Source organism: Amyelois transitella, chromosome 13 (assembly GCF_032362555.1).
Source record: "Amyelois transitella isolate CPQ chromosome 13, ilAmyTran1.1, whole genome shotgun sequence".
Lineage (NCBI taxonomy): Eukaryota > Metazoa > Arthropoda > Insecta > Lepidoptera > Pyralidae > Amyelois > Amyelois transitella.
This window is the reverse complement of record NC_083516.1, coordinates 350,906-366,927: the sequence shown is the minus strand read 5'-3', so window position 1 is coordinate 366,927 and position 16,022 is coordinate 350,906. Positions and strand designations below refer to the sequence as shown.

At 38.2% G+C, this 16,022-nt stretch overlaps 1 protein-coding gene across 1 annotated transcript; it reads left to right on the top strand.

Moving 5' to 3' along the window:
- The first annotated feature begins 425 nt into the window (after positions 1 to 425).
- On the top strand, positions 426 to 16,000 carry LOC106135613 (ubiquitin carboxyl-terminal hydrolase 30 homolog). The gene is made up of 9 exons (XM_060947593.1): positions 426 to 864; positions 4,840 to 5,012; positions 5,649 to 5,826; positions 6,788 to 6,951; positions 8,437 to 8,524; positions 9,317 to 9,444; positions 10,723 to 10,854; positions 11,343 to 11,545; positions 12,017 to 16,000. The coding sequence occupies exons 1-9, from the start codon at positions 594 to 596 to the stop codon at positions 12,168 to 12,170; spliced, it is 1,491 nt and encodes a 496-aa protein (XP_060803576.1). The 5' UTR covers positions 426 to 593; the 3' UTR covers positions 12,171 to 16,000.
- The last annotated feature ends 22 nt before the right edge of the window (positions 16,001 to 16,022 follow it).

Sequence of the window (16,022 nt, the reverse complement as noted above, 5' to 3'; positions counted from 1 at the left end):
AACAGAAAAACTTTAAGTTGGTGGTGCGATAAAGTGCACATTCATACTGAAAAAAGCATACATTACAAAAAATGCATAAATACATACATGATATATCTAATACATTATAAATCCATATACATACATAAAATATCAAATTAGGATGACCCATCATTGATCTGCCGAAGAAAGAACCCATTCAAAGTATGTTTGAACGCAGATCATTTCAGGAAGAGCATTACAGAGCCTTACAGCCTGGACATTACTTATTCTAAATCTCGCTACCAAAGTTTCTACGAACTCACTAATATATACATATAAATATAATAAAATATTTTTTATAAATTTAAAAAAACTTTGCTTGTCTTGTTTATAGTAGAAATCTGTAGAAGTTATTAGAAAACGTAACGGGTCACAGCCTATGAGCCTAAAGTCGTCAAGTCAATGTCAAACGACTGACAAGAATGGGACAAATAATTTTCTATTTTCTATAAACGCAAAAATCAAAAGATTTTGTTCTGATTTCTGTTAAAAATAAAACGGCAGTTTACCTGCGACTATGTTTGTTCTGTGGGTGATGTAAGAACAGCATTATCTGATCGTAGTTTCAAACAATGGATGGGGGAGATAGGATCCTTGTGGCTGCGGGGCTGACTGCAGCAGTGGTTGTTGGAGCTTTCGTGCTCTGGGGCCCTGGAGGAGCGCCGCGCGTGAGGAAGCGTCGTGGACAGATCGCAGGGCTGCAGAATTTGGGCCGGACATGCTTCCTGAACACTTTGTTGCAGGCCCTTGCAGCCAGTCCTGCCTTTATCGACTGGCTCAAGAAATACGCAAAAGCAGACTCGCACAATAGCATGATTACGACGCTGTACACTGTTATTGAAGGTTGGACTTTTATAACTTGTTATCAGATGCCACATTTTACTCAATGATTTGGTATTGCAATTAAGATTTTAGAAAACCAATAGGTATAAACTTTCCTTAGTAAACCCCCTTTCCATTTCAAACAGGAACAAAACTGTCCACAACTTTCCGAGATAAGCATATACATACATACAGAGATATAAGGGGACTTTATAATATAAGTAGTGATTAGAAGTAGTAGTAGTAGTATGGTATTTAATGTTAGAAAAACATTTGTTTCTACCAATAGAAAAAAAGAGTAGGACCACTCCATCTCTTTCCCATGGATGTTGTAAAAAGCGACTTAGGGATAGGCTTTTTAACTTGGGATTCTTTTTTTAGGCAATGGGCTAGCATTCTGTCACTATTCGAATATCGTCCCCTTACTGCAAAAACCAATTAGTCACATTTTGTCAAAACTGAGTTAAGTGCACCTTCATAATCTCCTTTTCAAGCTCTATACGCTGGTAAAACCCGTTTTTTGATATGACGCTTCATTCCTGATTTAGCTTTTCGCTAAGATATCTTACAATGTAATTTTGAAAATATTGTACAGTAAAACAGTAATGTGTAGTGGTTAAATAAAATGTTTAAATAAAATTTACAGAAAATATCAATAATCGTATTTTCAATGGTTTTGGCATGTTAAATTTTGTCAAAAAAAATTTATTCAAGTACTGCAAAAATATACTTAACAATACTAGCACGCTTTTAGCAGTTACTTGTTAGATAAAATTCTCTATGTTACCTACTTACGAAATATTTAATGATCTGTTAGTCCTTTTTACTGATTCATATTTCCCTCGTAAATAAATATTATCTACAAGAAAAATATAATAAAGTAGTTTGGTTGGCTTTACTTGTAAGCTTTAAACTTTGATTTCATTCAGCCCGTCAGCAAAAACCGTGTAAGTCGCGTTTCAACCGTCACTCTTACTGTGCGTCTGCGTTGAATCGTTAAATTTGTTGTTTTGTGTGTATAATTTTATAGTAATGAGTTCCAGATCTAGAAAAATGTTAAACCTTGTATGTGGTGAAAGTAATAATACGAAAAAAGCGGGTAAGTAAAATCATTACGTAATTAATTTTCGGTTAGATTTTTGTAAGAATGATTTTGTTACCTACTTAGTTGAAAATTGAAACGGAATGTATTATTATGATCTATATTTTGATTGTATTACACCTAACTATAGCACAATATTATAATACGCATGTAGGTACTTTACCGATGATTTCTGACGATAAATAATTTTTCATCTACTAAGATAAATACCTACTTACGTACGACCTGGAGTGGCGGGAAGGCTTAGTTTGTTTGTTTAATCATACTAATATTATAAAGCTGAAGAGATTTTTTCTTTGTTTGTTTGTTTGAACGCGATAATCTCAGGAACTAATCCTATTACGGTGCACACATTTGCACAGCTAGTTAACAATATTTTACAACAGTTTTTATATCTACTAACATAAGAATGTGCATGTGATGATGATCGTTTATTTTTAGGTGACTATAATAATACCTAACCAGTCAGTGTAAATGCGGAAGAATCTAGCCCATCGGATTTGACCGTAAGTGCTCGTATAAGTGCTTATGGCAAAAAATTACATGTCTAGCTACCATTTCATATATGTTACCATGCTATTTATTTGCTAATTAAAGATATTTAAATGAATGTCTATAGTTGTTATGTTTTGAAAGTGAATTTATATGTGTACATCATTTTTAAGGTTCCGCACCCAAAGGGTAAAACGGGACCGTATTACTAAGCCTCCGTTGTCCGTCTGTCTGTCTATCCATCTGGGGTGACAGGAGAGATGATGCATCATCTCCCCTATCACCCCTTTTCTAATTTACCTCGCCTTTTAGGCTTTCGACGACTTCTAGTCTTTTCATGTCTAAATCGGTTCATTCATTTTATGTATTGAATAGAATATTTGCAAATTTTTGAAAGTATTCTGGAAATCCGTAAGGTTAGCCTGAGGTAAAACTATAACCAGAGAGCTGACCAGGATCAGATGCCAGGATGGTAGCGTTGTGAAAGGAGAAGAATGTGTGTTAAGATATGGAAGGAGTATTTTGAAAGTTTATTTGAAAAAAAGGAAGGAAATATTAAAAATTTATGTTATAGCGAAGAAAAAGAGAATGAGATGGAAGGCGAAATTGAAATGTTCGAAATTGTGAAAGCACTTAATAGTATGAAAGCGGGTAAGGCTGCTGGGTATGTCTGGAGTGTCGGTCGAGATGCTAAAAGCAGGACAAGCCGTATTAGCTAGTCAGTTGTACTGCCTTTTCAATTTGTGTTGGAGAAGCGGCCGAGGACCTATTTATGAGTTACTCGTCAAATGTCTGCTCTATACCGACGATCAGGTTATACTGGCGTCATCAGCGGAAGAGTCACAGGAGATGGTAAACTGTATGCATGAAGCTTTGAAGGAGAAAATAATGAAAGTGAACGTATGTAAAACTAAAACACTAGTTTTTTGAAATGGAGAAAGAAATGGCAGCATGTAATATTTTGATTGGAGGAGAAAAAGTTGAGCATGTGAAAGAGTTTGTATATCTAGGATCAAAGTTTACATCAGATGGCAAGTGTGATAGTGATATTGAAAGGAGAGTGAACGCGGGGAGCATGGTGAATGGAGCTTTGCATGCCTTTATGAGCAGTCAGAAACTATCCAAAAACGCTCGACTGGCTGTGCATAGGGGCGTGTTGGTCCCGACATTAATGTATGGGAGTGAAAGTTGGGTATGGCAAAAGAAGCACGAAAGCAGAATAAATGCAGTGGAAATGAGAGCGTTAAGATGTATGATCGGTGTGAAATTGAGTCACCGGATAAAGAACAGCGTGATAAGTGAATGTTGTGATGTGAAGATGTGAGATGTAGTTACAGGAATAGAAAAGGGTATGTTAAGATGGTTTGGTCATATGGAGAGGATGAATGAAAGCAGGTTGACTAAGCAGATATACAAGGAGAGTGTGGAGGGAAAGATCGGAGTGGGAAGACCTAGACGAACGTATCTTGATCAAATTAAGGACGTCCTAGTAAAGGTTCAGGTCAAGAGTACCCGAAACCGCTGAGTTTGCATGAAGAGAGTTATGAATGTGGATGAAGCGAAGGAAGTGTGCAGAGATCGTGGCAAGTGGAAAGGGATAGTCTCTGCTTACCCCTCCGGGAAGGAGGCGATTTTATGTATGTATGCATGTATGTATTTGCAAGTTAGCAGAGAACAACTACTTATGCACATTTTATATTTCAGATGATAACAGTAGAGGATCTTCAGACCTAAACGAATCAGCCACTAAAACTGCAGACTTTTTGTATGACGTTTTTTATTTGATTTTGGTTATGTTAAATTAATAAAGAATTGTTTTTTTATTTTAACAACATTGATGATGATGATTGTACTATTTGGTATAGTTTTTATACATAATAAAGTATTAAGGCCGACAAAATTGTGTTTTAAACTCGTTTTACCAACATATTTGTAACATTTTAGTGAGTTATGGGATATTCTAATATTAAATTAAAAGCAACTAACCCAATATTAAGTAATATTTAGGGCACTTAAGTAGTAAAGTTAAAAAATCTTTACAGTAAAAACCATTTATTTGCACCACCTCTCGCCCCAATTCCTTAATTTATTCTAGTAATTCGAGGATTTGCTTTTATTGTACTAATTACCTTTAAAGCTTAATAAATAAGTATTAAAAATACATGAACAGATTCTTGAAAGGTTACAATCTTAATAGTGATTTGATAGTGCAAACCTTTAAACGTCAATTTCTCGAAACTTAATTTCATGCACTTAGTTGGTTTTTGCAGTAAGGGGACGATATCTATTTCATCAAATAAACAGCTTAACTTGGCCTTTTAGTCTTTTTGAAACTGTTGGTTCTGTCTGTATTGAAAATGCTTCTTGAATATATTAATTTAAAACGTAAATAATTTCTGTAGTGGTGAATGGAACCCATGAATCAGCACGTGGCACACCTGTGTGTCCACTTGGGGTGCTGCAGTCTCTCCGGGCAGCTGGGTGGGTGGTGCCCGCAGATCAGCAGGATGCCCACGAGTTGCTGCACGTCTTGCTGTCCTGCATTGAGGAGGAGACTAATGCCATGGCCAAGAAGGTATATTTGTTTGACTTGTTATGAGTGTTTTAGACCCTCCATTTGGGCGGTGTCATTGTTATCCTAATGTGTAACCTTGGGAAAGTATATTTATTAGGAAACTGAGAATAAGTACTTTTAAAATATGTACTCTCGATTCAAGAAGTTAGAAATATTTTTAATTTTCATGATATAATTCATCATGCGCACGGGCTCAAAGCAAAACTACTCAAATATTTATAACTATGGGTATTAATATCTTTAAAAATAAATAAGTAAACATTGGCCTTTAGATATATATTTTTCAGATTCAATTTATGGACTCCTAGAGTACACACACATGACACAAATATTTTTTTTTGTGTATATAGCTGCGGCAATATTTGACGGCCCAGGATAGCGCTACTTACTGCTGAATGAAATACTCAATAAAATAACAACTTTATTACAAATACATTAAGCTTAAAATCCAAAAACGAATCATATCAAGCTATCTTGCTCATAATAGACAGTTCAGTTTGTGGGTTCAAATAGTGAGCACTGATTGGCTCAAATATTTGTCTCACCATACAAATATCGACTCTTGCACAGGTGTATCCTATCTGTGTAAAAATTGTCAAACTGTAACATTACATGAAAGTATTCTTCCATTTGAAGCCCGGCTGTCTCTCGGACGCGCTGGGCCTGAACGGCGGTCGCGCGTGGTCTGCGCTGGCGTCGCCCGCGTCGCCGCCCGGCGGGCCGCTGCGCGCGGACTCCACGCCGCCCACGCCCGGAGCGCCGCCCAGGCCCGCCTCCGCCGCGCCCGCTGACGAGCCTGGGCTGGCTGATCCGGGTATGCACATACTTGTACATGTATTTTAGCTTAATTTTATGTTTGGCTCCTGCTTTAGTCTCAGGTACATCTTCACCGCTGAAGGTTACACACGTCACTTTCTAGACTGCCCTGGATTGGATGAGTCAGGTTTTTACATGAAGCCAGATCATGAGACCTTCGCAATCTTTGCAGGGCATTTGCATCTTGGCAGCCTGTACTGGATTATGGTTATGCATGTTTCCTTCACTAAAAGAGCATCGGTAAGTGTTCCAGCTAATGTACGGAACTTCAACATAGTCATTGGTACGTGGCCTAGTTGAGATTTGAACCTGTACCTTATGCGCTACACCCATTTTAACTGGTCACCTTACCATTTCGACCACTAACGCTTTTGCTTTGTTTCTTTATATTTCAATTTGAATATTTCTAGAAAACTGGCATTTACCAGCGCGCGTAGAGATAGAGATAACAAATAAACTTTCGCATTTATAGTACATGTTAGTTCAGATGGTATTTTTGTCCTTTAAATATAAATAAGATTGAGTTACATCCTAGAATATGACTACTATTTTGCATACCTTGAAAGCACTGAGAACAACCAAGATTCTGATGATGGTGAAGTATTGACGTCCGATGAAAATGCTGCAGTATAGTTTGTTCCGCCGCTTCCTCTACACATGCGCTTTGGAAGCGGTAGTAGTTATAATTAGATTTAAGTTGTGTGACGTCAATAAGTGATACCTTGTATCCAATTTTGAAAATAAACCTATTCTATTCTATACTAGCGACCCGCCCCGGCTTCGCACGGGTGCAAAATTATAAATGTTATTATACATAAGAACCTTCCTCTTGAATCATTCTACCTGTTACAAAAAACCGCATCAGAATCCGTTGCGTAATTTTAAAGATTTAAGCATACCGACAAACAGACTAAAATAGCGACTTTGTTTTATACTATGTAGTGACAATGTGATTACAGAGCCAACCCCGGGTCTCCGCTTCCAAAAGGGCGTGTCCCGGTCGTTCTGCCACCTGAGCGCGGCGGGGCGCCGCTGGCTGCCCGCGCGCTCGCGGCCGCTGCCCGTGCTGCCCTTCCGCGGCTCGCTGGCGTCCCGGCTGCACTGCACCGTGTGCTCCACCAAGGTCAGGGCTACATTCACAGACCCGACCCAGGTGTTCACCTTCAGAAGGAGTGTCTCACCCGTGCTGCCCTTCCGCGGCTCGCTGGCGTCCCGGCTGCACTGCACCGTGTGCTCCACCAAGGTCAGGGCTACATTCACAGACCCGACCCAGGTGTTCACCTTCAGAAGGAGTGTCTCACCCGTGCTGCCCTTCCGCGGCTCGCTGGCGTCCCGGCTGCACTGCACCGTGTGCTCCACCAAGGTCAGGGCTACATTCACAGACCCGACCCAGGTGTTCACCTTCAGAAGGAGTGTCTCACCCGTGCTGCCCTTCCGCGGCTCGCTGGCGTCCCGGCTGCACTGCACCGTGTGCTCCACCAAGGTCAGGGCTACATTCACAGACCCGACCCAGGTGTTCACCTTCAGAAGGAGTGTCTCACCCGTGCTGCCCTTCCGCGGCTCGCTGGCGTCCCGGCTGCACTGCACCGTGTGCTCCACCAAGGTCAGGGCTACATTCACAGACCCGACCCAGGTGTTCACCTTCAGAAGGAGTGTCTCACCCGTGCTGCCCTTCCGCGGCTCGCTGGCGTCCCGGCTGCACTGCACCGTGTGCTCCACCAAGGTCAGGGCTACATTCACAGACCCGACCCAGGTGTTCACCTTCAGAAGGAGTGTCTCACCCGTGCTGCCCTTCCGCGGCTCGCTGGCGTCCCGGCTGCACTGCACCGTGTGCTCCACCAAGGTCAGGGCTACATTCACAGATCCAACCCATTTTTTTTTGATTTTAGGCATCATTGAAGCCCTGAAGGAGGAATTATTTCCCCGTTTTTTTCACATTTTCCATTATTTCTTCGCTCCTAATAGTTGCAGCTTGATGATAAATAGCCTAAAGCCTTCCTCGATAAATGGTCTATTAAACACAAAAATAATTTTTCAATTCAAACCAGTAGTTGTTCAAACAAACAAACAAATTCTTCAGCTTTATAATATTAGTATAGATTAATATAAGTCATTAATTTTTATGTAAGTCCGCTCTGAATAGAACCTGACCCAAAGTCCCAATAATAACAGATAATTGCGTTGGGTCAGGTATGACTCAGCGCGGAGGTCAGCATCACTATTCTTGAAGTGTTCACACCCAGCTGCCTTACAAAAGTCTTACCCTTTCACTTCCGTTAACCTGGTCGCTGTGGACAGCGAAAAGTAATAAAAGTTTAAATAAATTCTTAACTATTTATTTATCAAAGGCCCTAAGTAAGGTCCTTGTAGGCAACCTTCTTGGTATGCGCCATAGCAACGGTTGCCATGATGTTGTTTATTAGAAATATGTCAAAAATAATTTTTATTGTTAGATGTTCTGAATTTATATATTGAATAATATAGTGATTTTTAACTGATTATTTCTCTCCTCTTTTCACCTTCTATCTTCTGTAGGAATTAAATAACTTTTATAACTATACTTCCTACAGTATTTTTATATAAACAAGTATAATATTTGATTTCTCAGAGCCCCGTCCGCTACGACAAGTTTGACAGCATATCGTTGTCGATGACCAATGCCAGCACGGGTCTCACCGGATCCTACAGCCTGCCTGGTGAGTGACACTGACTTGTTTATAATAAATCATTTTTAATAATAATAATACATCATTTATTTCTCACCACAAAACAAGTCTATTTTCCTCTTTTGTGGTGTGGTTCCCGGCACCAATACAAAAAAAAAATAGGACCACTCCAGCCGTTTCTCATGGGTGTGGTAAAAGGCGACTAAGGGATATGCTTAAAATTGGGATTCTTTATGGCAATGGGCTGGCAACTTGTCGCTATTTGAATCTCAATCTGATCAAAAGCTGATCGTGGCCTTTCAGTCTTTTCAAGATTGTTAGCTCTGTCTACTCCGCGAGGGATATAGACGTGACTATATGTATGTATCAGTCAGTATAGACATCCTAACTGATATTATAAATGCAAAAGTAAGTTTGTCTGTTACCTTTTTTTTTACTGTACTTGAAATCTCGTGTTCATACATAATTTAAAGTTCTTAGGGTACCTACCATCAATCCTGCTAAATGCTGTCTTTGCCGTGGGATTTGCAAAAAACCTGTAATATTTTGTAGGAGGCTTAAAGGTTTATAATAAGCTTATAAACTTGGTATTGGCTAGCAACCTGTCACTATTTTAACATCAATTCTGTCATTAGGACTGCTGGCTCCGTCTACCTCGCAAGGGATATAGACGAGATTATATGGATGAAAGAGTGAAGGATAATAACTTTAGCTTACTTTTATTACTTATGTCTATCCAGCTCATAATTGATCAACTAACTGTACATAAATAAGTAAAAACAATTAATTTATCTTTATTCATTCAAAATGTTCATATCCCAGGTCTTCTACGAGCGTTCACAGCCCCGGAGATGGTGAAGGGTGTCCGCTGTAACAAATGCTGTCCGGAGCCCAACAACGGGACTGACACAGCCTACACCAAACACATACGGACAGTCAGCTTTGGAAAGGTATTCAATTCTCTAGATATTTTTTCTGTTAGTGCCGTGTGGTTCCCGGCACCAATAGAAAAGAATAGGACCACTCCATCTCTCTCCCATGGATGTCGTAAAAGGCGACTGAGGGGTAGGCTTATAAACATGGGATTCTTATTTTAGGCGATGCTAGCAACCTGTCACTATTTGAATCTCAATTCTCAATTCTATCTAAGCCAAATAGCTGAACGTGGCCTATTAGTGTTTTCAAGACTGTTGGCTCTGTCTACGCCGCAAGGGATATAGACGTGATTATATGTATGTATGTATATTTTTTCTGCGTCGTGTGATTCCGTCATTTCTGGAGGACCACTCCATCTCTTCAACGGATGTTGCTAAAGGCGACTAAGGGAATGGGGAATGAACTTGGGATTCTTCGGAGACGGTTGGCTCTGTTTATCCTGTATGAGATAAAGACGTGATTATATGTGTAGCGGGAGCGATGCTCGACCGCCACCAAAGGGAAGATCTCCCGCCAGGCTGGTGTGACGCCTGGGGAACTGAGCGACAGACGATGTTGTGTCGGAGGTTGTATATAATGCTACAATCGGTGAAATCCTTGCTTGCGCGATTTAGACTATTCGCTGGTTTTTTGACTGGTGGCGAGATTGTTTGTTGTGATTTGTTGCGTAGAGATGGCGCCACGTATTGTAGGCATTTATCTACGCCATAGCAACGGTTGCCATGGTTTGTTTAGCATGTATATATGCCATCTATATGAATCATATCATATGAATCCCAAGTTTTTTTACCTAACTAAACATTAGTTTGTTTATAATGTCAGATATAATTTACACTGTCAAATATTTTTATTTTATGGCCAACAATATAATACTTCTAAAACTGATTATTTATCTCCTCTTTTCTCCTTCCGTCTCCCGTAGTAAATAACGTAACTTACCATCTAAACTTCCTACACATATGTCTGTTTGAATTGTGATATACCTATATGTGTATATGTAAGTATGTATGTGCCAGCTGTGTGTGCCGTGTGGTTCCCGGCACCAATTCAAAAAAGAATTGGACCACTCTATCTCTTTCCCATGGATGTCGTAAAAGGCGACTTAGGGACAGGCTTACAAAATTGAGATTCTTTTTTAGGCGATGGGCTAGCAACCTGTCGCTATATTAATCTCAATTCTATCATTAAGCCAAATAGCTGAACGTGGTCATTCAGCCTTTTCAAGACTGTTGTCTCTGTCTACCCCGCGAGGGATATAGACGTGACTATATGTGTGTGTGTGCCTGCGCCAGCTGCCCGCGTGCCTGTGCCTGCACATCAGCCGCGTGGAGTGGGCGGCGGGCGCGCTCAGCAAGCGCGCCGACCCCGTCGCCTTCCCCGAGGCGCTGTCCATGGCCGCGTATGCGCAGGCGCAGCAGCCCACGGTAACGCTGCGATTACTTTTATTTACGGCACTGTGAAATACTGTGTTGAATTGTACAGAAACTATCATCTATACTAATATTATAAAGCTGAAGAGTTTGTTTGTTTTAACGCGCTAATCTCAGGAACTACTGGTTCGAATTGAAAAATTATTTTTGTGTTGAATAGACCATTTATCGAGGAAGGCTTTAAGCTTATTTATTAGGAGCGAAGAAATAATGGAAAATGTGAAAAAAAAAACGGGGAAAATTATTCATCCTTGATGGCTTCAATGATGCCCAAAACAACTATTCTACGCGGACGAAGTCGCGGGCACAGCTAGTAGAACAATAATGCCACATTTATAACTTACACTTATTTGTCTGCGCACTCTTAATTTTTGTATGGCGCAAAAATATTTGAACGCTGTCTCTAAGGCGCCTTTTGACGAACGAAATCGCGGGCAACAGCTAGTGACACTATACATGAACCTATATGTCGGTGCCGTCAGTCGGATCTGATCTCGCTGGTGGGGGAGGGTCGGCTGCGCAGTAGCATCAGCGCGCTCAACGCGGCGGGGGGAGGGGGAGCGGCAGGGGGGGCGGAGACGGAAAGAGCTCTGTACACGCTGGTGGCGGTCGTGGTGCACGTGGGCGGCCCGCGCTCGGGACACTTCGCCACGTACCGAAGGGGGAACGGGTTCGAAGCCAAGAGGTAATTATGTTTTTCTACTTTCATACTATTCTCAGTAAGTGATGTATTGTATAATTTTTTTCTCAAGAGTAAAAAGGCATACATACATACACATACATACATATGGTCACGTCTATATCCCTTGCGGGGTAGACAGAGCCAACAGTCCAAATAGTGATAGGTTGCTAATCCATCGCCTAAAAAGGAATCCCAAGTTTGTAAGCCTATCCCTTAGTCGCCTTTTACGACATCCATGGGAAAGAGATGGAGTGGTCCTATTCCTTTTCGTACTGGTGCCGGGAACCACACGGCACGGTAAAAAGGTGACTGTTGAAAATCCATAAAATTTTAAAAGTACACATACACATAAGTTCACATGATGACTACATATTTGACTCTGACTATTATGAAGTCACAAAAACCCTGACTCATCACACGACAGCCCCACGCCCTCTCAAAATCCGCCCCCCACTTACTTCATCACCTGTTCAGATGGTGGTACACGTCTGACACGCTGGTCCACGAGGTCTCCCTCCAAGAAGTTCTGAGATGTTCAGCTTACATGCTGTTTTATGAACGCGCAAAACCTGACGCCATGCCCCCCAGCGGCTCCTTCTCTGCTGCAGCGGCTACCCACCATTTCTAGAAGGTTCTAGATGTTTCGGAAGGAAATCATACTGGGATGCTTGTTGGAGAAATTACGGCAAAGTGAAATGGTATGCTGAAGAGGCCGATTTTAAACATCATCCTTCTAGTATTTCAGTCAGGTTGCGTCCACCCTGGAAAGGAGCCACGTGATAGAAGACTATACCGATTTTGATAATTAAGATCGACGTATATTTGTAAAATGACCCGTCTCAAGAGAAGCGATGGAGAGTGATCATGTTATAGTTGAAAATTAAATGACTGAACGAATTATAAAAGTTAATGTTTCTTATATTGTTGAATATTTTTTCTCATTTATGTATATTTTTCTTGTGCATTTAACTATAATCTAGCTGAAATTGCATTTCGTTTCGTCTTAACCAGTCTGAAGTAAGCCAATCCCTAACTTAACTCGAATGAAATGAACAATCGCTCGCGGCTAATTTCAGACTATTTTACTGTTTATATTCTCTGTGTAGGTAATTCAATGCTTGTGTCTAAAATGAACGAAATTCTCTTTATTGATGAAGACTATTTTCCAAATTAAATTTGTATCTTATTAGGTGAAACGCAAAAGGCGGCCTTATTATTAAAATTTATCGCATTATTTAATCTATAAATAATGTATACTTACTCAATTTAAAAGCATGTGCTTTATGAAAGGTAAAATATGACATGGTCTTATTGCTTAACTCTCAAACCTTTCATATTTCGTCCAAATAATGCTCATAATAACTTATGCAGTATTATCAAAGTCTGAGAGTGTGCGTGATGTGTAGATGTTGACGTGAATTAGAAATGTACAGTCAGGAGCAAATAAAGTTGTACTATTGTCTATGTAAAAACCGCACAAAGTAGCACTGTGAACTTAGCTTTGTATCGTGGGAAGATTAAGCACAATGTCCACATTTACGAATTTAAAAGCATTTGTTTTTCATTGAATATTTCCAATAAAAATACCTCATATTTTTTCTATCCTATATCTTCTACTGCATTTATGTAAACTTCACATATCTTATGCACTTACTGTTTATATAATACACCACATTTTAGTACAAAAGGGGCGAAAATTTTCAGATACTGCGACGCGCAAATGGAAATAAATTTTTGAATGTACATAGTAACACAATTTGTATAGATATTTACCTAGTATTACCAATAGTTATCAATGTACCATTTTTGCCTCTTTATTTTTTTTTTGTACTTGACATTTGTTCTGTAATTTGGAAGTGATTTCGTGAAAAAGAAAGTCTTTGAAAATTATATTACATTTTTTTAAATCTAATTATTTTGAACAACAATGTTTTTGTCATCATATGCACCTTATTTAAGGCTCTTATCTGTTTAATTTTGTCATTATGATATAATTATTCCCAGTCTAATGATAATAGTATTCTAGCTTTTATAACGTTCATCTGTAAATTTATACAACTCTCTATTGCACCACAGTAAATTATAGGAAATTCACATGTAAGTAAAACATAGCAGCTAAAGGCGTCCTTATCACAAAAAAAAATTATGTGTAATATAAATAAATAAATCAGCGAAGCCCCAGTATATGTATTATATAGTTACAAGTTACCTCCTAGTGTCAGGGTTTCTGATTGTGAACCGATATATATGTTTTCTCACCAATTTTTGTGCCATAATAGTGTATGTGTCAAAGACTTTGATAGTGAGTGTTGTGCAATGTATAAAAAGTTATCTAGTATAATGTTTTTGGTACGGAAAACAATCAAAACTTTTAGTAGTTTTTCAATTCGTTTGTTGATTAGAAGATTTTTTGTTTTACATTTAGTCGTTACATATGTATGTAATACTTTTTGTGGAATCATTTTGTGAATGAATTGCTTAACATCGATCAATTTAATCATGCGTAATAAATAATTTATTATTCCATCGGGAGAAAAGTGTGTGTCCGTTTCAAGTCTTTTTTATTTATATATTTCAGAATATTTTATGTACATTTAGGCACTTACCGTGAAAAATGCTATAAAAATGATATTTATATTGATTGATGACTCACTAGTATAATAAGATTTTTATTATTATTTTTTTTTATTAATAAACTTAATGAACTTGTCTACATTTCTGAATAAGTACATATTGAAATAAATGTATTTTTGTGAATGGATTTTTACTTATAAAAATTATGTTATCGATTTTTGCACTTGGCAACTAATGAAAATTAAATTTTTTCAATCAAATTATGACTGTGTAAATATTAAATAATGTATTGTAGATTCTCTTATAAAAGATGTCTGGTAGGACTGTAATTATTAAAATTTTAGCATTACTGTTATTAAGCGTCACGCAGCTTTTTAAAAAATCGATTTATATTTTATTTTTGTTAAATAGCAAAATTAATAAGGCCTCGTTTTCACCAAAGTGGATAAAGATGTTATGCTTTATTATTTTATTCCTTAGTATCCTCTTAGTTAAGTACAGTTTGTGTCATAGAAAGCGTCACTTACCAAATATCTACCAACAAATTTTTATGTGGCTCACTGTACCATTGAATTCCATTTACTTTTTAAACTCACACTTATTTGCATTTTTTTTTTAATTTCAATCGTAGTCACAGAAGTTAACTCTTTTGCAGTTGTATTATATGATAGATTAATATAAATTACTTCATCAAAGGGATAGTAAAAGTGTTCCATCTCTCTATTTTGGTATAAACCCGGCTTTTAACCCTAGCAAAATATTATATTTGCAGCTATTTGTGTGCCTAATTTTAGATTTATTCGAGATGTTGTTAAATTTGAAAAAGATATAAGTTTTATGGACACTAAATTGTTACTTATTAGAGTAGTGGTCGAGTGAAACATGGAACAAAACTGATTTAATATTATCAGTTAAATAGATACCTATGGTTCGTTGTTCTTGATGAATCATCATTCAGGCAGGAATAATTTTGAAAATATATGTTGAATTTCACATTATAAAGTTATAATTGTATATTGAAAAGTTACTTTTTGATAAAGTTCATTATGTTAAAGATTGACTGTATGTATTATCGATCGCAGTGCGATGTGTTATAAATCGGTTAGATTAATTTTATTTATAGAGCAAAAAAGTTGTGTATATAATTTTAATGAAAAAGAAATTTGGTACATGTACCAAATTTTACTTTTGATGTCGACCATACCAAAATTGTTAATTTCACCATTAAAATAAATCGCAATGTTCCATGCATCGCTCAATCAGCACCGGCTTAGTGCGTAAAGTTGTGTATTGTTATCGTATTGGTTGCGCAATATTTGTGTTGAGACGCCGCCCCCCGCGCCCCCGCCCTCACGTCACGAAACTATCTAGTGATAGAGAAATGTATTGTCTAGTGGGACTATATTAATTTACATGAAAAATACAATAGTGAATAGCATCTTTTCCAAGATTAAATTTCTGTTTATTTATGGTCTTAGAACAGAATTCTGTGGTAGAGTGATTCATGATACTTGTTATGAAATTTTGCAGTTTAGTGCTTTGAACCTTACAGCTGAGAATGCAATATGCAACAAGTATTCTTCTGTATTGAATCTTTCTGTGTACTCATTATATACTGTTTTTTATCATACACATTAATGCACTTCCCTCTTGTAGAAAGGGGGGGTTGGAAAAGTAGTGCTTACGTTTTTTAAGGTTATTCTGCTTGTTGAAATAAAACCAATGTACCCAGATGTAAAACAATTCAGTCTGATGAGGGTGGAAGGTGTCGGTTCCAGGTGGCATAGGACTTCCAGAGAAAAGCAGTGGCAATTATTGTAGATAGGTACTGTTTGTGTTGTAAAAAATGTTTATAAACTATTATTAAACTCTTAATTTGTTTTATTTTTTGCAATTTTTTTTTCAC